Source organism: Macrotis lagotis, chromosome 7 (assembly GCF_037893015.1).
Source record: "Macrotis lagotis isolate mMagLag1 chromosome 7, bilby.v1.9.chrom.fasta, whole genome shotgun sequence".
Lineage (NCBI taxonomy): Eukaryota > Metazoa > Chordata > Mammalia > Peramelemorphia > Peramelidae > Macrotis > Macrotis lagotis.
The window spans coordinates 26,175,034-26,196,096 of NC_133664.1; the positions used below are offsets into that span (position 1 = coordinate 26,175,034).

Sequence of the window (21,063 nt, forward strand, 5' to 3'; positions counted from 1 at the left end):
ACGCTGAGACCTGGAGGGAAGGCAATAGCAGCTGAGAAAGTGGCAGGATTTGGGGGTCTTTTAGAGGAGGTCCAAGCAGCTCCTGTCACCTGGGTGGCTGTTGGTATCCTGGGCCTCGATATAAATGTCATTGGCATCCAAAGATCAAGGGAGGTCGACCCTTTTCTGCTGTTTAGAATCATCGAGTTTCCTAGAACAGAGAGAGAGAGAGGCCGAAGCAACTTGCTTAGTATCCCACAGCTAGTACATCAAAGAAAAAGACTGGACCCTGGTTCTTCCTGGCTCAGGGGGACATCTAACACTGGGCTGGACCACCCAGCTTATATAATAAAGTAGTCAGGATAATCTCAGATCATCAGGAACATAAAAGTCCTTTGTTCATCTTTGTGCAAGGGCAGGAAAATGGGTGACACCCTTAGAATTTAGAATTCTATATTTAGAATTATTCATGTAATTGAGAATTGCACCCTAAAAATGGTTGAAATAATAGCACTTATCTCCCAGGTTTGTTGTGAAGATCACATGGGATATTTGTAAAGTGTTTAGTTTAGGGTCTGGCACCCACTAGGTTCCTAGTAAATGCTTATTCCATGAATCTTCATTTATCTGAAAACTACATCTATGTGGAATATTTCTTCCATTTATAAAATTAGTAAATGAAGCATTTCTATAATGCAGCAATTGCCTTTCACCTATATCCAAGCATTATTTTCTATTTCAAAAGGATTTCCATTAAATAGATAGTGAGTTCTAATTTAAAAATGTGCCTTAACTTCATTTTAATGGAAATATCCTTATTAGCTAGTTGAGCTCCTGATAAGTAGATTAAAAATGTGTTTTTAAATTTATATATAGTTTCTTTATGCCTGCCATGTTAATTTATATACAATAAATAATTTTTATGTACTATTAAGTCTCTTTATCTGCTTTCCAAGTATTATTAAAGTTAAAGTCAAATTCTTAAAAATACCATCTTTTGGGCTCTTAAGCTGCCATGAGTTAATAAATGATTCCTTACTCAAGATTCATTGCTCTAAGTTTTTTATTAAAAATATATTTGCAGAAAATCAAAGTTTATAGCATTGTACATGGGAAGAAGTGATATCCCTCTTGGGGACCTTAACCCTACAGTACTAAACAAAGCCGAAGCTTTTAAAGTAAAGCAGTGAAGCCAAGTCTAAAATTACAGTTCCGTATCAGCCTGGCTTTAATTGCTCAGATCAGAGCCGCACAATGTCTCTCCTTGATAACATTGCATCTGTTACCCTGGCGGATACAAAGCCCAGAGTCCAAAGCCAGATTTCTTTTGATGGAAGTCTTTCCAAGCCTGCACTCTGGGAGACTTGAGCGGAGGCCATTACTCACAGTTGTCGGGACAGAGAGCGATTGACAGCCGGCAGATGAAACCTACACGCGAAGATTTCTGGCCTTTGGCTGCCAGGGCTTTTTTGGATGCAGTTTCCATAGCAACGGGCTGGTTGGCTCTGGGAAAGTAATGTAAAAGCAACTATTTTAAAAGGTAGGATGTTAACATCCTTACCCTGTCTTCACTGATTTGACATCTATTTTCATCAAAACTAAGATGACAATCTTAGACTCCAGCCAAGAATGGAGTTTGTTGGTAATTTCACTCGCTGGGAACCAAAACCTATGTTAGAGCTTATGAAATGTCCTATGCGAATGGTTTCTTCATCAGAGCAGGGGCCCTAGATGGCTGGGTGATGGCTTAGGAATGTTTTAAAACAGGGATGTCTGGGATTTTTGTTTTAATAAACCTTCTTAAAATAACAGTAATTTGAATCTATGTCTTTTAAAACCTACCAGTTGTCTAGAAGACAGCTGTAGGCAGAGAGCAATTGAAATGATGCTTTCTGAGCATAGAAATAAAATATAAAACATCAAAAAAACGAAAACAGATCCAACAAAATACCAGTAGCAAGGAATTCATTACCCTCCATCCTTCATGTGCTGTGTGATTACAGACCTCATTGGCTGGACAGTCTGGAAGAATAGTTGTTTTAGCCTGAAATGGTTGGAATTTTCCAGGGAGTGTCCCTGGGATCTAGAATTGGCCTGAGAGTTTTCACAGTTTTAATCACTGACTTGGAATTAGCAAGTGACACAAGGCTGGGAGGGGGGACTAATACACTAAAATACAGAACTGGGATTCAAAAGGATCTTGACAGGCTAGATCATTAGAGATAATAATATTTTGGGTACAAAAAAACATCAACTTCACAACTATAAGGGGTGGAGGAGACAAGGCTAGACAGAAGTAGTTCTGAAAAAGATCTAGGAATTTTAATGGACTGAACTTTCAGTAAGACTGCATTGTAATATGGTGACCAAAAAGCTAAGGCAGCCTTGGGCTAACATAGCAACCTTGGGACTACAGCACTCTGCTCTCTTCTTAACTCAGATGAAATTTTATGATCAGTTCTGGAAGCCATGGTATCAAAAGTCCATTGATACTCTGAATGGTTTCAAGATAAAGGATGTGAAGGACCTTGAGTCCATATCATAAGAGGATTATTTGGACGAAATGGTTATGTGGAACCTAAGGAAGAGAAGACTTAGGGCAACACAATATTCGTGCTCAATAGTTTGAAGGGCTGTCATTTGGATAAGGGATTAGAATTATTCTGTTTGACCCCAGAAGGAAGAACTAGGAGAGAAATGTAGGCATCTTAGGAGGGGAAACATATTCCTCCTGATTTGAAGCATCCCAAAGTGGAATGGAGAGGCAGTGGGTAGAGTGCTGGGTCTGGAATCAGGAAGTCTCATATTCCTGAATTCAATTCTGGCCTCAGACACTAAATGTACTAGTCACTGAACCCCAGACAAGTCACTTAACCCTTTTTGCCTCAGTTTCCTTATCTATCAAATGAGTTGGAGAAGGAAATGGCAAACTACTCCAGCATCCTTGACAAGAAATCTCCAAATAGAGTTATGAAGAGTTATACACAACTGGAAAATGATTAAACAACCTCCCCTCCCCCCAAAAAATCTAATCCAAAAAGTATGGGCTCCCTTAAGGGTTCACATTTATTAGGTATATTCTAATGTATATGCTTTCTTGAATGTGTTGGACTGGATGACTGAAATCTCAGATTACTCTCAGATTCTGTGATTCAATGAAAATTATACCAGTGACCTTTTCACTAGTGGGACATTCTTACTTTGACTTATATTTCTAGTTGCAAGGAGTTTATGCTGATTTATCCACACCCACTTATCAGGTTCCCTTGTATATATTTTCAAGGCAAGTATAAGTTAGAAATCATAGAGTAAGCGTGTTACATAGTTGGAATTATTCTTTAAGTGCTAAATAAGAATGAGTTCGTTTTTCTGAAATACAAGAGCAGTTTCACAGATAATTATTTAAATTGTAGCCTGACTTCTAATATAAAAACTTATGAAGACTTAAAGATGTGGTGAGTCCATGTTGATGGACTAGCTGGGTGGTGCAGTGGCTAAACTTGAAGACAAGAACCCCTGAGTTTGAATCCCTTATTTCAGATCTTTAACAGCTGTTGGCCTTAATTTCTTCCAATAAATTGTTAATGATAACTGTTAAACTTCCTCTGTAAATTGTTAATAATAACTGATAGATTGGGTGCTATTGTAAGGATCAAATCTGTAAAATTTTTGTAAATCTTAAAGTGTTATATAAATGCTAACTCTCATCATTAATCTTAATAGAGCTGTATTCTAATATTGTCCTATGAATAAATCTTAATTGGATTAAAGAGGTTGTTTATATTAAGTTATTTTCAGCTTGTTTTAAGTAATAAATGCAGATTTAAGTTAGTTTGAGGTTTCTCATTATAATTATACTGATAAATATATTATACTGATATATATTTATATAATAAATATTATATGATATATATTTATATAATTTATTATATTATGTATATATGTTATATATAAATATATTATACTGATAAAAACAGTATTGGAATACTGCCCTCTGGAAAGAATGATAATGAGAAGATGATTCCCAAGTAATATATTTCTGAATTATGAATGTTCAGTATATAGGAAATGGTTAATTGTACACATTTCTCCCCTCATATACTTATATCACAACCCCCCAAGGCTGTTACCCAACTTGTTTTGGGTTGATGACGTATCTGATTTTTGGCAAAAGAAATTATCTAGCAGGTTCCTATGACAGACTTTTCCCTGCCACCTCCTTTTTTCCCCCCATATCTCAAAGGAAGCATGTCATTTCTATTTTTCTTCTATCTTTCATTAATCACAGCTCAATTACTTTGACAAACTGCTTGTACTGTATGAACCAGACCCTATTCTGAAGTAGTTGACAGTGTAATTCAAACAAGGACAAAGGTGAAAATAACCAAAACCTAAGTCAAAACTCTATGGAGGCGGCTAGGTGGTACAGTGGATAGAGCACCAACCCTGGAATTAGGAGTACCTGTGTTTATATCTGGCCTCAGACACTTAATAATTACCTGTATGGCCTTGGGCAAGCCACTTAACCCCATTGCCTTGCAAAAACTACAAACAAAAAACCATCCAAACAAAACACTATGAAGCAAAAGAAAGGGCAAAATTCAGATAAAATACTGAAAAGTTTGGGCAGATTCTTGAATGCCAGGGTCATGATTTCTGTTTATGTGTTGGACAATGGAAAAGCCCTGAAAGTCTTTTAGATAGGGGAATTTGAAGATTACTTAGGTAGAAATGTAAAAGGAGGAGTGTGAAAGGATGAGATTTAGGAGCCTATTTGTTTTCATGAGAAATTGTTCATTCAAAGAGCATTGATTGAATAAAAGAATAAATGAATTGTTTATTGAACACTTGGTAGATGTAAAGAATTATACTAAGTACTAGGAAAACATATAGAAAAGGAAGATAATCCCTACTTTCAAGGGGAAGACAATGATGGGGGAGACAAGTCACAGGGAAAAAATCCCATGGTTCTTAGGGTGCAGAGGCAAAGGAGATAATGATGACTCTTATTTCATGTCATTTCCATCTGTTTGCATAAATTTTTTTTTCCTTCCTAGTGTTCAGCCATTTGATAAGGACAGTGATTAAGCATCTGGATTATAGCAGGCTCTGCAAGTCCTAGATAGGCATATACAAATAAAAATGTACTAGTTCCTGCTATCATGAACTTTGTAGTCTATGGGGGAAACAAAATGTATAAAGAACATAACAAATAGCTCACTTTTTAGTGTTTGCATAACACTTTTACAAATGCATTTGGTAATATTGGGTCTCCCAACAACCCTTTGAGGCAGGTGGTCTTGCTGTCTTAAATTGACATCAGCAGAAACGTGAAGGAACTTGCCCAGGGTCACACAGCTAGTAAGTGACTGAGGTCTTTGTCACTTCAGATCTTTCTCACTCCAAGTCTAGTGCTATGTCTACAAGGCACCAGAAATGAGTGGGATTAGGATGGGCCTTTGGTAGGAGGTGGGGCTTAAGCTAAATTTTGAAGGAATCTTGATTCTTCAGAATGGGAGTGAGGAGGAAGCCCATGGGGATAAACTGTGCAAAAGTGTGTAGGTAATGGATGTCATATAGGAGATAGCCCCAGGCCTCTATGACCAGAAGGCAGGATGCATGAAGGCCTTAAGTATGGTGGGGAAGAAGCCCCTGAAAACGCCCACTGGAGCCTGGCTAGGAAGGGTTTTCAAAAGTCAGTAGAGGAGTTTGTTGCTGTTTCATAAAGGTAAGAGAGAATGGAGGGGCAGCTAGGTGATGCAATGGGGGTTTAGAGTCAAAAAGACTTCAAGAGTTCAAATCACTTCAAGTCACTTCACTCTGTTTGATTCAGTTATCTCATCTGTAAAATGAAGTGGAGAAGGGAATGGCAAACCCCACTCTGCCAAAAATGGTCAATTCTGCCGCATCCTACAGAATAAGAACTGAAAAAATAAAACCAAAGAATGCTTAGAGAGAGCAGTTCCAGTTAATGATAAGACTAAACACCAACTGGAAGAGGCTGAGAAGGAATTAGGAAACAAGGCAATAAAGGTGGTGTGTGTGACCTCCTGTTCAGAGATGTAGACTGTGAGGTAAAACAAAGAAGGGGGGAATGGGCAGGAATGGGCAGGGCTCTGAAGAGTGGTGTTGGCCAAAAGAGGGAGCTCACAACATTCCCTTCATTTGACATCATCAATCTCTTTGGAGACTCAGTGCCTATGCAATATTTATTAACTGTTTATTGTGTATCTAGCTTGCTTTGTGCACCCTTGTTTGTATGTTGTTTCCCCTGTTAGATGGGAAGCTCCTTGATGGCATGAGCTGTCTTTTGGCTCTTTTGTATCCACAGAGCTTAGCAAAGTGACTGGCATATCTAGACCCTTTATAAATGTTAATTGATTGATTAATTGATGTTTCTATGGGGTAATCACTTGAAAGTCTGACTCAGCATTTTCCTAAGCCAGTAAGAGGAGTGATGATAACAGAAGTCAGATTGGAAAGAGTGGTGGAAATAAAATGGAAGAGGAAGCAGATTTAGTTCTTTTGAGGAGCAATGTATACTTATTGGCACTGCCAGGGAATAGGGTGCAATGGTAGGATCTGGGATTTTCTTCTTTTTTTGGTACAGGTCCTGTTTTAGCAATGCTATTTTCATTTTATTTCCCATTGCATTTTGGTATCCAGGCCTTTTTTTCCCTTTGATGGGGCTATGACCCTAAATATCTTAATTGTAGTTCTCATAAAGAGACCTGAAGCTGACTTCACAGAAAATCAGGATCATCTGATGGAGGCTCTCCCATGTACACTCCTCCTCCTCCTTTTTTACACTCACTCCTTTGTCATCTTCCAGTAATATTGTTTGGGACCATTTCAAGGACATTGGTCCAAATTCTGATTTTACTCTTCACTTCTGGGCTAGTATTCTCTACACTGAAACTAAGTTTTTTTTGGTTTATAAAGATATAGAGCTGGACTGAAAGGAACCTCGGGGGCCAACCCTTCCAGATTGTGCACCCAGTAAACATGTAATAACACTTAGTGCCATGATGATGGGACTTTGTAGGTAAATTCGCTTTGGGGTGGACTTAGTGAAGACCCATTTGGATATTATGGAAATTGACAAATAGGAATTTATTAAACCCTTAGTGCTGGGAACACAGAGACTAAAATGAAAAAAATGTCAACCATAGAGGATCTTACATAAAGCTGGGAGGGAATAAATACAAGTAATGTTTTTTGGAAAAAAGACACTAGGATGAATTAAAGGCTTTCATGTAAGAAGTGATGTTTGATATGAGCTTTGAAGGAAATTAGGAATTCTGAGAGGCAGAGGTGAAGGAAGACCATTCCAGGAATGGGGTAGGGTTAATTCAAAGGCATGAAGATAAGGGACAGAATGTGGTATTTGAGGACTATCAAGGAATAATATATTTGGCCTAGGCAAATGGCACCATAGTATTAAGAAAAAATGAAAAGTTAGAGACAAATCAAAGCAATAGAGAAATAGAGAAAACTCACATATATGTATTTTTATAATATACATGTTTATCCTATATATGCATGTATGGAGAATAATATGTAGAATATATGAAATATATATATATATGTATATGTGTGTTAGGTGTATACATATGTAGTGTGTGTATGTATGGCCTCTTTGAGGACTGAAGCATGAAAAAATTATTAGTCTGTCGACTAAGAAATAAGTTGAAATGCCAATGCCAATGCTATCATTACAAAACTTTTCCATCCAAAAGACCTACAAGACTGCTCTGCTCTGATCTCAATTAGGTCGTAATCCTTGTTTTCTCATATCATGCAGCTTCCTCCGGCTCTGCACCACAATTTGAAAAGAAGGGTTATTGAGAGATTCAAGAAATCCCTCTTCAGCCAACAGAGCAATCCCTGTAACTTGAAATCTGAAATTAAAAAGGTACAGTATTCTATTTATAACAGTAACTCACCTTGGTTTGATTCCTGTGTATTGGGGTGTCCCTGTTCCCTTTCCCATGATACCTTCATTGATTCTATGTCTCAAGTCCTGGAGAACCTTTGATGCTTGAGGAATGAGGTAGAATAATGCTTTTAATTCTTTCCTTGATTCCTCCTATCAATCTGGAAAAGTATTTTCATCTTCCTTGAAGACTATGGTGATAAAGCAAATCTGAAGAGTTAAATTGTGATTTTATGTAAATATAATTGCAAAACAGCCCTACTTCGTTAGTAGCTAAGATTCAGATACTTCACTAGGCTACGATTCAGAGGATCAGCTTTGTGACAGTGGACAAGTCATTTCCCAGCTTGGAAGCCCAGTGTTCTCATCCATTAGATGAGGTCCTCCCCTGCTCTGAGATCGGAGACTTAGTAGCACCTGTGGGGGCAGGTTGCTTCTTTGGGTTGTACATGGAGAAGCTAAAGCACAGAGGAGCTGTAGGAGAACCCAGAAAAGCATAGCAGGGGGCAGGACCTCCTAGTGACAGGGATTGGCCCCTCCTTTTCTAGGGCATCATTTTGTGGAAGGAACACCAGACTCCCTATTCTCAGATTCAAGTTCCATGCAGTGCAGTGAGTTCATTCACAGAAGGAATAATAATGAATGCACTAATAGCAACAATCGTAATAACCTAGGAACCCTTATTTACAGCGTTAAGGTTTGCAAAGCATCCTACAGATAATAGTATCGCTGCTGATCCTCTCCACAACTCTGAGTTAGTATTAGATGATTATCCCCATGTTGCATATGAAAACAATGAAGTGAAGAGAGGCTGTCTGCTTTGCCTTGGTCACAAAGCTAGTAGGTATCTGAGACAGGACTTGTCATGTCTTCCTGACTGAGGAGTCCAGTGCTCTTTCCATCTTGTCCCCCTTGAGCTTGTTCCTTTTATGATTATTGGCAATATTATTGTTAACAATATTGTTAATTTTTCACATTATTTCATTATTTCACCGTGCCTGTGAGGTGGATGTTACAGGCTACAGGTCCCCCCAAGGAAGTCTAAGCCCAAAGACTTTTGGTGCAACCTCCCAACTGGATCAGTTAGCTTTTCCTTGCTTAGTTTCTTGTCCCCCATCACAAGCTCAGTGGGTAAGTGTATTGCTGTTTTTTATATGGGAACTAGGATAGACTCTTTGATTTAAAAAAAAGAAAGAAAGGAAATGGAATGTTTTTGTCTTTGTCTAGCTTCACAGGTGCCCCTATAAAAGAGGAGTCCTGTAAGATAAACAAAACTGCAGATAAACTGCTGCAGATGAACAACATCAAATCACCTCACCTGAGATCAGAGAGCTCTTTCATGAACTGGATTGGCAAGCAGGGTATAGAAATCCAGCTACGGGAGATCAAAACAGGAGGGAAGGAGTTCCCGGCTATTTACTTAGCACTATTTACATTCTGCAGTAGGAATATACACACCAAATATAATTTAAACAGTCAGAAACTCAAATATCCTGAGGAAAGAGTGTATTTTGCTAAAATCTCATCATTATTAAAAGGAAATACAGCAATTCCTGCTATTATACGATGAAAGGGAATGTTGCTCCAATTTCTTTGGTAGTCAGATTGGAAGAGTGACTCTGGATCACCAGAATTGCACCACCAAAAATACACATCTACTCTCCTGTGAGGATGGGTGGCATTTGTGGTTCATATGTCTTTAATTAAACATTGTCTTCCTTCCTACACCTGATGGACTAGGGGTCCAAGAAACTCACTGAGCTTTCCTTTTTTTTTTCTTTTCACCAGCTTTTCTGTGTCCCCCTCTACCAGAGGTCCCTATTAATTCCATTGATCCATGATATTTCATTAATCAAGAGACTATAAATGAAAGTGGAGTAACTTGAGAGTGTCCCAAATGGAGGTGGCCTCATCTATATAAATATACATATATATATATATATATTATATGTATATAATATATATATATGTATATATATATATATATATATATATATATTGTTTATTCTTTGAAAAACGCCTTGAAGAAAGAACCCCCCCTACCTCCCTTGCTCATATACAAATGGAACGTGTGGTGTGGCTAGAAAGAATTAATGGAGTACCCAATACAGGAGTTGTTTTCATCTTAAAAGAGGAAGGAGGATGGTGCTTGCTACTCTGAATCCAATGACCTAACGTGTAGGATAAAGCTAATGAAGGTCACAACCCTTTATGAAATCAAGGATTTAAGTCTGATCTAGAGCTGTAGGGAAGATGAGAGCCATCTCTCTCCAATAGTCTGGTTCTACTCAGGGAGCATGGCAGAGTTAAGTCCTGTTGTCCTTGTCTTCCCGCCCCCCCCCCCCCCATCCTCTGATCATCCCTCCACCTTACCTGTCCTACTGCAACTTGGGTCCTCTTGCTCATTCCACTTCTTCCTTTAGAATTCTCACTCTATTCAAAATTTCTCTACACCCTAGTATTTCATCTGCCTTCTTGGATTAACTGAAACCAACTTCCCTAATGACTCAGTCTTTCTACCACTGGAGGCATAAGGCCATAGGGCAATCCTTGATGATCAGATTTCGATGATTCTAAAAATAGAAATTCTGTTTTATCTAGTAAGGCCAGGGGGTTGCTGCCTTCTTATCCCTGAAATAAATCCTCCTTGACTGAGGCTGTAGCTTTTCCTTGTAGTTCTAACCCATCTAGAAAGGCCAGATGAATCACAGATCTTGAGTTGAAAGGAACTTAAGTGACCACCAACTCCAACCCATTCCCAAGAAGAAATCCCTTCCACAACATACCCAACAAGATACCCTTGCTCAGAGATCTTCATTGATGCTTGAGGTGGCCTATTCCATTTTTAGAAGGGTAAGTTTATAAGGAATTTAAATCTACCTTTTTGCTATCCCCTTGAATATGGAGCCAAGTCTAATCTTTCCACCTGAGAGCTCTTCAGTTAAAAGATCAAAGACAACTCTCATATCTTCATACCCCAAGTCTTGTCTTCTCCTGGTGAATCATTTCTAGTTTTTTCATTGTATTCTCCATTAACATAATCTTGAAGCTCTCACAATGGACTGGTTCTCTTCCGGAAACTCTCCAAATTACCTGTTTTCTACCTAACAGAGGCATGAAGTAGTCTGACCAGGTCAGATTCCCAGGGTCACTTCCCAGGTTCTGAACAATTAGACCCCCGTATTAGAGGTATAGAGTTGTTCTCTTGGCTACCATGCCCCTAAGTCACCAATATTTCAAAAACTAAACTCCAATGCAAACAAACAGGTATCTTTTTCCATATGAACCACTACTATCCAAACATGACTCTCCTAACATGATTTTTTTTAACCCAAGTAAAAACTGTTGGAAAAACAAGAGAAATAGCAGGTGCTTTCATAAACATAGTTTTCTATTAAAATATAATGTAATATATATTCTCAAAGTAGCGTAATTCAGTTAAAGGTAGAGGTAAAAGAAGAGAAAAATATTCAGCAAAAACTAGAAGAGAGGGCTTAATAGAGGAGAGAGAAAGCAGCAATACCTATCCAAAATCCTTTCACCTGCTTTAAGTGCTGTTCAATTTCCTTCAGAAGCCTCATAGAAAACTGGATTCTTCCTAATTTATATATTAGTTTCTGCTCCAAGCAATGCCCTTCTTTTGTGATAAGGTCACCAAGATACAGTAACATGAATTTTGGTCTGAGTAAAGTTTTCATTATTTCCAGTTGTCTTTTGATGCTTTTGGTTTCTTATAAAATATACATTGTAATTTACAACATTATAATGTAAATTATTCCTCAATACTTCAAGGAGTCAGAATTTCATTACAGGACCCTTCCAGCTTGCCAGAATCTGGTTGAGCTTTTCCTATCTAGGGTTGGTAGGTCTTTAATGAAGGTCATTATCATTAACGCACCATTCTCATTAAAACAGGACCTTTCAAAATTGAAATATAGTATTTTGGTAAAGTATAGGGCAGCTAGGGAAGACTCATTTCCCTGGGTTCAAATCCAGCCTCAGACACTTAGTAGCTATGTGACCCTGACCAAGTCCCTTAACCCTATTTGCCTCAGTTTCCTCTTTTGTGCAATGAGCTGGAGAAGGAGATATTAAATCCCCCCCCCTCCAAAAAAGGAGGCACCCATGAGCTCCTGCTGCAGCCCAGTCTCTTGTGCACTCTGTGACTTTTTGGAATCCACTTCTGCCTCTTGGTTTTTCTGACTTCCTGCAAGTCCCAACTCAAATTTCTACCTTTTTCAGGGGCCTTTCCCAGTCCCCCAGCTGCTAGTGCCTTTTCCTCTAAAATTAAGCCCCTTTACTATAGAGAGCTTTAGAGCTAGATGGATAGATTGGTCTTATATGTATGTAGCTGTTTGCATGTTATTTCCCCATTAGAAAGTGAGCTCCTTGAGGGTAGAGACTATTTTTGTTTTTCTTTACATCTCCATCTCCTAATGTGACACCTGGTATCATAAATGCTTAATAAATATTTATTGATTAATAAGCCTTCTCTTTGAATACTGGCTAGCTTCCATGCCTGTACACTTTCTCCTTCAAGCTCCCAGTCTTTTCTTGTCCAGGCTAAGCCTCACTAGATCCTTCATGCAAACCTCACTGTGCATGGACTCAAGGACATTGCCTGTCCTGGATGTCCCTGGATATGCTCCGGCTTTCCAGATCCACATAGGATTTAAGATAGATTAGTCCAGCAGGAGGACGTAGAATGGATTGGATGGCCCAGGATGGTCTTAGGGAGGCCAGAAACATAATGTCTCAGGCATGTGAAGGGATAGAAATATGGGTCTTGGTGTCTTCTTGGATGATATGGGTAGATGAAACAGTGATGAATCAGAGGTAACTCCAAGATGAAGAACTTGGTGGGGGAACTATGATTGACACAGACCTTAGAAGCAGGTATAGAAGAAAGTGGTGAACTAAATGAGGTTTTTTTTTACAACTATATTTCCTATATTCTCAGGTTTAGACTGTAGAAATGCTCAATATACATATATATATATATATATATATATGTTTATTAAATAAGGACCTTGAAGGAGTCCCATAAAGTATTTAATATTTACAAGCTGCCTGCCATTTCCTCCTATTTTGCTATTTTATCTGGATACCATCCCATTATGTTGTAGTTGCCATAAATTTCAGGTGTCCTTAAATGCTCCTGAAGGCAGATGAATGAATGAATGAAAAAAGCATTAAATCTTTATGATATGTATATGTGTCTTCTAGGTGGAGGTAAAAAAGTGAGAAAGTCCCTATTGCCAATGAGCACATATCTCAATGGGAAGAAGAAGGAGGAGGAGGAGGAGGAGGAGACAGGATAAGGAAAAGACAGGAGGAAGGCTAATAGATTTTGTGTAGGACTTTATAGAGAGTTTAGAGGTTTACAACATTCTTGATGCATAAGAGAAGGGAACATCCAAGGTTGAAGAAGAGAAGAGACACAGACCTCCTTCCTGACAGGAGCATATTTTGGGGCTGTTTGAAATCTGGCAGAGGTAGAGGTTTGTAGGGATGGCCAGTGCCCAGGATACATGAAGGAAATAATGGGCCTGGAAGTGATGAACTGGGGTCATGCCTTTAAAAAAACAAAGACCAGGCTTGACTCATCTTGCAGTGTCAGAATGGTCCAACTCACAGCTGCTTTGTGCCATTAAAATTGGATTAACTTGAAAAACTGAATGACTCCAGCCCCACAGCTGGTTGGCACCAACAATGCAAAAAAGAGGTGAGATGTTATTTACAAGTGAAAAAGAGAGCCAAGAAGATTCACCAATGGAGAAGGGAATGTAGTCACTGCTACTTTCATAAGGGAATTGGTTTGCCTCCTTAGGCCCAAATTCAAAGTGAGAGGAGGCCAATGCTGCTAGATAAAAATTGGTTAATAGCAATTGAAGATGTTCTGTTAAGAAATGTCATTTTCCCTGTTCTGTCTTCAGAGAAAGTAAATGAAAGGAAATGTGGTTCGGGATAAATAGATTGTTTTGTTGAATGATTGGCATTTATTTCTCTGGCATATGATAAAGTTAATACTTTGGGGTTGCATCTCCATACCATTAGATTTCTATCAGTAAAAATTTTGCATTCATAAAATATAATGTTTCTAGGACTCCCCCCTCTCATCTAGCTTGCTTTGACTATGATTTGGCTACCTCCGGTTTCTGATAAGTTTGGAAGGAGGAAGATATTTTCAAGATGTTTACAAGATGTTGAAAACCACAGAGCTCCAACTCTTTTATGCACAAAAACAAAGAAATGGAAAAACCTACAAATCTCAGGCTCAGAGAAAATTCTTTGATTTACCTTTTATTTTGCTTTTCAGCTGTCCCAAGGATCTCCAGAGCCAATTGAACCCAACTTTTTTACAGCAGATTGTCATTTATTACTGCACTCATCAGGTGGAAATACCCTATCCCCAAATGACAGCTCAGGTAATGATTTTGTGCTAAGTGCATATTTTGAAATTTACTTTTCGGCTAGGAAAAATGTTATTTCGATTGGAAGTTTTCAGTAAAGAGAATTTAATTTAGAAGGCAAAGAAAACAACCAATTCTTGACTATCCATGGCAACAAGGAGACTAGGGCAGAATCAGGGGATAATCACTTCTAATTCAAACTTGTAGAAAATGACCCGCTAATCTTTTAACCCATGAGTTTAATCTTCTTGCCCTCCCTTTAATGCTTATTACTTGAGGGACCCCAGACAAAGTCACATAGCTCCCATTACTTCCACTGTAAAGTGAGAGACTTGGAGCAGATGGCCCCTCAGGTTCTTTCCAGTTTTTTCATTTTAGCAATTAGCATCCTCAGTTCCTGGGTCATTTCTTGGTGCTACAAACATAATAGCAAGTCGAGTTGCTTTTATTTGCTTCTCTTCCTTTTCTTGCTCATTTTGTGATAGAAATAACCAAGAGATAGAGGGAGTGGAAGACAAGGAGAGAAGGGTGGGACAGGAAGGTCCAAACCAATGGAGGGGAATCGGGATGCAGGGCCCTAACATAATTGTTTTTGAACAAATACTCCATGACTGTGAGAAGAAGCTCTGAGCCTTCAGACCCTTCCCCAGTTGTGGAAGTCCTTTAAATGGCGATGCTTTTTTGGACTGGCCACATGGGCTTGCTCTGGAACCAGGGTCATCTTCTTGGATTTGGAAAGCACAGGGCCTTTTGACATCAAACAAGCTCCTGCTCCTCAAGCAACTGATTTTTTTTTTTCTCTTTCGGGTTTTTCAATAGCTACTGAAGTATTTCCCCAATATTCTTAAAGCTTTGGTCCAAGCTAACCAGTCTGGCCAAGGCTTTAAAATGAGGAGCATGAGGAAGTCCACAGGCCCTCAGGTCAAGATGATGCAAGAACACAATAGCTTGTCTCTCAGAAGCCCATCCATGTTGGCTCTCAAGGCAAATTTCTGACCTGGGTTTCAGGCTAGAAATGCTCAGAGGAGCTAAAGAAAACCAGACCTCTATTTTCGAAGAGCTTTCTAGGCTCTCCTTCCAGCAGGAAATCAGGGTCCATTACACTGTGGCTAAAGCAACCAAGAACAAGACTGTTGGGGCTTAGTTTTTGTTTTTATAAATGGGAAGCACCTTCCGACAGTCATGCTAACTGTATTTGGGTCTCCATTGGGCAATCACACAAAAAGCTCATCTGTCTTTCATCGTACCTCCTTGATTTCCTCCAAAATTTTTCCTGCCAAGTATATGCCTCATGTGGGCACCTTATTGGCTATTTGGGTTTTCTGTAACTAAGCAAGGCAGTCCATGACAGTTTGGTTCTGGGAACTAGCCTCTAATTCATTTATTTAGCAGTGGGTAAGGATTCCTTTCTTGCAATACAAATTCCTTATTCAACTTTTCATCTTAGCATTATGGTGGATCTAATAGGAGAAAATAAAAGTATTCATTTTTATCATTAAGAAATTGTTAACAACGCAACCTTAGCCAGATTTCTAATGTTATCTGATATGGTTTAACTATTTCAGGACTTCCTAACAGCTTTGATCTGGAGGAGGGAATAACCTATGAACAGATGCAGGTCAGATTTGTGTGTTGCCTTTGAACAGTTATATGATTTTTGGTGTTGACTTTTCATTTAATGAGTGATGGTTACTCAACTGAATGTCCTTTACCTCTAGACTGTGATTGAAGAAGTCCTCGAAGAAAGTGGCTATTACAATTTTACTTCTAACAGGTGAGATCTAGCATTTACTTGAAAAATAAGGAATAGGAATTGTGATAGTTGAATGATGAATCTGATTTATATCTTCAATTCCAACTTTCTTTTTTCAGTTTTCAAAAAATCATTTTTTAAAAAATACATTGACCTAGACTAGATAAAACCTTGGATAAAAGAGATTCCTGGCAGCTCTTTGTGTGCATGCAGCTGCTGTATTCACTATTGAAACAGAAAGATGGTGCTCGTTCATTGCAATTTTCCTCATTACTCTTCTTCCATTATAAAAAATAATAAATGGAATTAAATAAAAGGCACTTCTAAACCAGGCATCTTATTAGCAGTTTTTTCCTCTTGAAGGATTGTAAATTCATGTTTTCAAAACCCCAAATAGCTTACTTTATTCCTCATTTAGAAATCACACACACAAGCTAAAAAAGGAACCAGTTTTGAAGAGAATTAAGATATGCTGATTGGGGGTGAGAAGGTTTGCAATGATAGACAATCATTCTGTGAATATTAATTAGACTTCATTGAGTTGTGGGCTGTGTTCAATTAGAAATATTGTTTGTGAGCTGCAAAGATTCTACTCATTCTATCACTTAGTTTCTTCATCCAATACAAGGACCTCAAATTATATATAGCTCACTGTTTGTTGTCTCTCCTGTGAGAGAGGTTCCGTGGGTTCCTTGAGAATGCAGACTCTTACTCTTCTTGGAATCCCTATTGCTTAGGACAGTGCTTGACCTGATGGTCTCAACTTTCACACTGAATCCACCCCCATCAAGTTATTGATTCACTTACCTGCATACTCATTTATTTGGATAACTAAGTAAGATTTCGACTTTGTCCTTAAGAAGGATACAAAACTGCTCCTTTGGCCATGCTGCCCACCCTTACAGGTCAACCCCTCCCCAAAAATAAGAATGAAAGAAGGAATCCATTTAAGACCATTAGATGATTTATTTTTTAGTCTTTGAAGAGATGGTTACATTTTTGACTGCTCTTATCTCTTTGCAAAGTTTGCCTCATGAATCTCACATGTCCATAATTACTCAACTGCTATCTTGGTTTGATGATTTATTTCCAAAATACTACTTCTATAAATGTGGATTTGTTATGATTGTTCAGAGAAGGAGTGAGTAATTTTTGTTATCCAAAGATATATTGTTATAAGAAATTACCAATACCACCCACTCATCCAACCTTCCCTGGAGTGTTGGTTGAATAACTAATTTTTCCTTTCTACTCAGTACAATCTTCAAATGCAGTACTAATGTAAAATTGTTTCTCCCAGACTTGGTATAACCCTGGATAATACCAGCCTCCTGTGCCCTTTATTTGAATTACCTCTTGACTTGAACTCACAGTAGAATGATGGCAAACTTTTATTCAAGGTCCCATCTTATTCTCAAAATTCAGAAAAAAAGAGCGAAGTTGAAGGTTGGTTTACAGGGAGCTAATAAACTTCATTTGTAGGATGCATGTAGTTGATTTGTTTTAGCAAGGTTGAAACCTGTTGAATCTAAAAGACCTTGATGTTAGTCCCAACTTTGCCAGTGATTAGCCAAGTAACCTGGAGTAAGCTACATCCTCACCAGGCCTTATTTTCTTCCCTTTCTTCTTACAGAGAATGAGAACTAGGACTTCTCAAATTTCCTTGCCAACTCTGAAGTCCTATAGTAATATAGCTTCGAGGAGACTTCTTTGTTTTTTTTGCAAGGCAAATGGGGTTAAGTGGCTTGCCCAAGGCCACACGACTAGGTAATTATTAAGTGTCTGAGGCCAGATTTGAACTCAGGTACTCCTGACTCCAGGGCTGGTGCTCTATCCACTGTGCCACCTAACCGCTCTCAAGGAGACTTCTTAGAGGAACTTTACATGTAGAGAAATTATGGCTTCCTCTTTTCAGTTCCATCATTCTGAATACCCCAGCTTAAAAAGGCCAAGGTCTCCCACTGAATCTGGGGCCAACTTTAGTTGTTCTGATCTATATCTAGCCAGTGGACCCAGAGGGTTCTGGAGGAGAAAGTAAGAATGATGACTTTTAATATACAGCTCCCAGCCCCTCACTTAAATCCACTTGCACGTCATGGCTTCACCACCACACACCATAGTCCCTTTGAGAATGAAGGACAAACAACAAAATTAGAGGTCATGTTACATGATGCTTTTGTTTCTAGAAGAGTAGTTTCAGATTCCAATTCTATCTAGTTTTAATCTGTAGCACTGATCTAATATGTATTACTAGACAGGCCAGCCTAAAGAACTCACTATGCATTTGGCTAATTTCTGGAGATATTAGAAAAACAAAGAAAATCTCAACTATCAAGGAGCCCTGGAGCTCAGTAAATAAAGAACTAGACCTGGATTCAGGAAGCCCTGAGATCAAATCCAGCCTCAGACACTCATTATCAGTGGAGCCAAGTCATTTTAAAGGCTTCCTTCCTCATTTTCCTTGACTATAAAATGGGCATCCTAACAGCTCTACCTTGCAGGGTTGTTGAAAGGACTTGGTATAGATAGTAGGGACATGGTAGATGCTTTTCCCTTTTCTCACAGTCTAATGGGGGAAACAGCATCCATAGAATGATGTACCACTGATCCATGTCAGACACATGCCATGACTTGGGAGCTTGCAGCTGCCCGTGAGCCTGAGCCCTGGTTGAGATCCCTGTTCTAGAACACACCAAGAAGAGAACATTTTCCTCACTATGATAGATAAGATCTCATATAATGATGATGGACATGACCTGTCAAAATTCTTAGCTAAATGGAATGTGGCTTCACAAAATGAGATTCAAATAACGGGCTGGACACATACTTGTTTTTATTTGCTCCCAAGCCCCTGTGCTTTTACATTTTCCTCTCCAGTTTTTTCTGTTAGCTGCAGCTCCTGGGCAAGGTATTTCTTGGGAACTAATCACTGAGAACAATAACCCCTGACTCTGCCTAAAGCCATCAGCTCTTTCCAGGTGGCCATTCATTGCTAGGAAATGGGGCAGGCTCCAATTAGAAATAGCTACTTATATATAAACAGGGAAATATTCAGCAACCAAAAACTTCAAAATAAGATCAGCTGTCATTCTGATGTTTTCTCTATAAATTCTGGAAGCACCTTGAAGATAGGGAGATCATCTTTAAAATCTCATATATCATTCAGAAATGTATTTCTCCTTACCTTCAGCCTTAGAGAAATATTTCCACTATCCACTCAGCCAGACCCCTGATCTTTATCAAAGGGATTGAAGTGAATGAAGAGCATAGCTGGGGTTGGAACATTTCTGTAAGTCCCTCCCATTCCCTTCTCTGGCTCTGGTCTCTTTACACCCCAGAATGAGAGAACTGGAGTCTTGGCCTTCAAAGTCCTTTCTAGTTCCACATCTGAAAACCCTTAATCTGTGGTATTCATTTATAATATCAGATTATTGGCTTAATGTAAAATGTTTTTATGAGAGCTCCTGAAGAAATCCTCTATAGAGGATCTATAGCCTTCTGGAAGTTTTCAGTTCAAGACAAATAGTGTCAACTGAGTAGACCAAGAGGATGCAGCTGGGATATGAATTTTTTTTAAATAAAAGACTATATGTTTATTGGAGGACTTGAAAATAACTGTAAACCCAAACTTACTGGAAATCACTAGTTTTCTTGTTTTGATGCAGAGGGACTGGGGGAAATTTTGGCATTCTCTTACCAAATTGGGAAGACTTGGGAGAGGGAAGGGACAGAGAACTTTTTTTTTTTAATGTGTTTATATGCAGCCTGGCTTAGAAGCTACTGTTCTGCTGAGCCTAGAGCCAGGAAGACTTGGATCCAGATCCTGTTTCTGATGCTCATTAATTGTGTGACCTTGGGCAGATCATTTAATTTCTTTAGGCTTCAGGCCACTCACTATGGCTCAATTACCTAATCATAGACACTTTGCAATTTATGATAGTGGAAGAAATCCTCTCATAGGGAAAAAGTCATAGGCCCATTGAGATTTTCCTTAAATAATTAGAATATATTTTTCCCTGCTTCAGGGGGAGGATGTTCCAGAGAGGGAAAAAACATACTTTGGAATAAGAGTGAGTGGTATAAAGAAAGGCCTGAGGCTTAGGGGACTTGACTTCCTTTTGTGTGCCTGAAGAAATCCACAATTAGTACAGGTTCCTACCTCTATTTCCCCTGGGGTAATGCAAGGGACCTACATTCTTTCCAAGGTTCCCTCCAGTTTGAAAAATTACATTGAGACTTTGAACAGGTGAACCAATATGAGCAGAGAGACCAGGATTCAGCATGGGAAGGAATGAGCAAAGTAGGCAGTCAATCAACAATTTATTAAGTGCCTGCTATAGCCAAGGACTGTGCTAGGGGTTCTGAATGCAAGGACAGAAAAATAACAACCCCTGCTCTCAGAAAGCTAATGTTAGAATGAACAAGGAGTGAAAAACAGAGAGATTGAAGAAGAAAGACACATATGATATATGCATGTATATGTACAGAATACATATAAATTGAATATATGAGTATATTTGCATGCACTACTACTATATATAGGAGCATAAGTATTGTACACATGTCTATATGGTATATACTAGATTTACATGAATATGTGGATGACATGCCTGAACTAAGTTGACTTTTGTGATGAAGGGAGGAAAGGCTATGTTTCATGAGAACTGAAGCTAGAGAAAGTCGAAAAAGGAGAGGATGTGTGGGACATGCTAGTCAGTCACTTAATTTAATACTTGTGCCAGCCACAATTCTGAGCACAATTCAAATGCAAGAAATGAAATAATCTCTACTCTCAAGGGGCTTATATTCTAAGGGGGGGGAGGGCAGATAAGAAAGATACATTGGAGTTTATTTGGTTAAATATGGATCAAATAAAGTCAGTTCCCCATCCAAATTCTTTGGGGAAGAGAAGCACTAGTGACTGGGGGAATCAGACATGAAACCTTTTTCATGGAAGGTGGTGTTTGAGCTGCATCCATGGA

General features: G+C 38.7%; 1 protein-coding gene across 6 annotated transcripts in view; it reads left to right on the forward strand.

The window, feature by feature from the left end:
- NEK10 (NIMA related kinase 10) overlaps positions 1-21,063 on the forward strand; it is a 215,938-nt gene that overhangs the window by 192,959 nt on the left and 1,916 nt on the right. For 5 of the 6 annotated variants that reach the window (XM_074195662.1, XM_074195667.1, XM_074195665.1 and 2 more), the window contains 4 exons: positions 7,784-7,894; positions 14,235-14,343; positions 15,894-15,946; positions 16,047-16,102. In XM_074195662.1, coding sequence (XP_074051763.1) covers positions 7,784-7,894; positions 14,235-14,343; positions 15,894-15,946; positions 16,047-16,102 — 329 coding nt within the window. Of the gene's footprint in view, positions 1-7,783; positions 7,895-14,234; positions 14,344-15,893; positions 15,947-16,046; positions 16,103-16,200; positions 16,555-21,063 lie in introns of those variants that run through there. The other variant, XM_074195664.1, reaches the window with a different exon arrangement.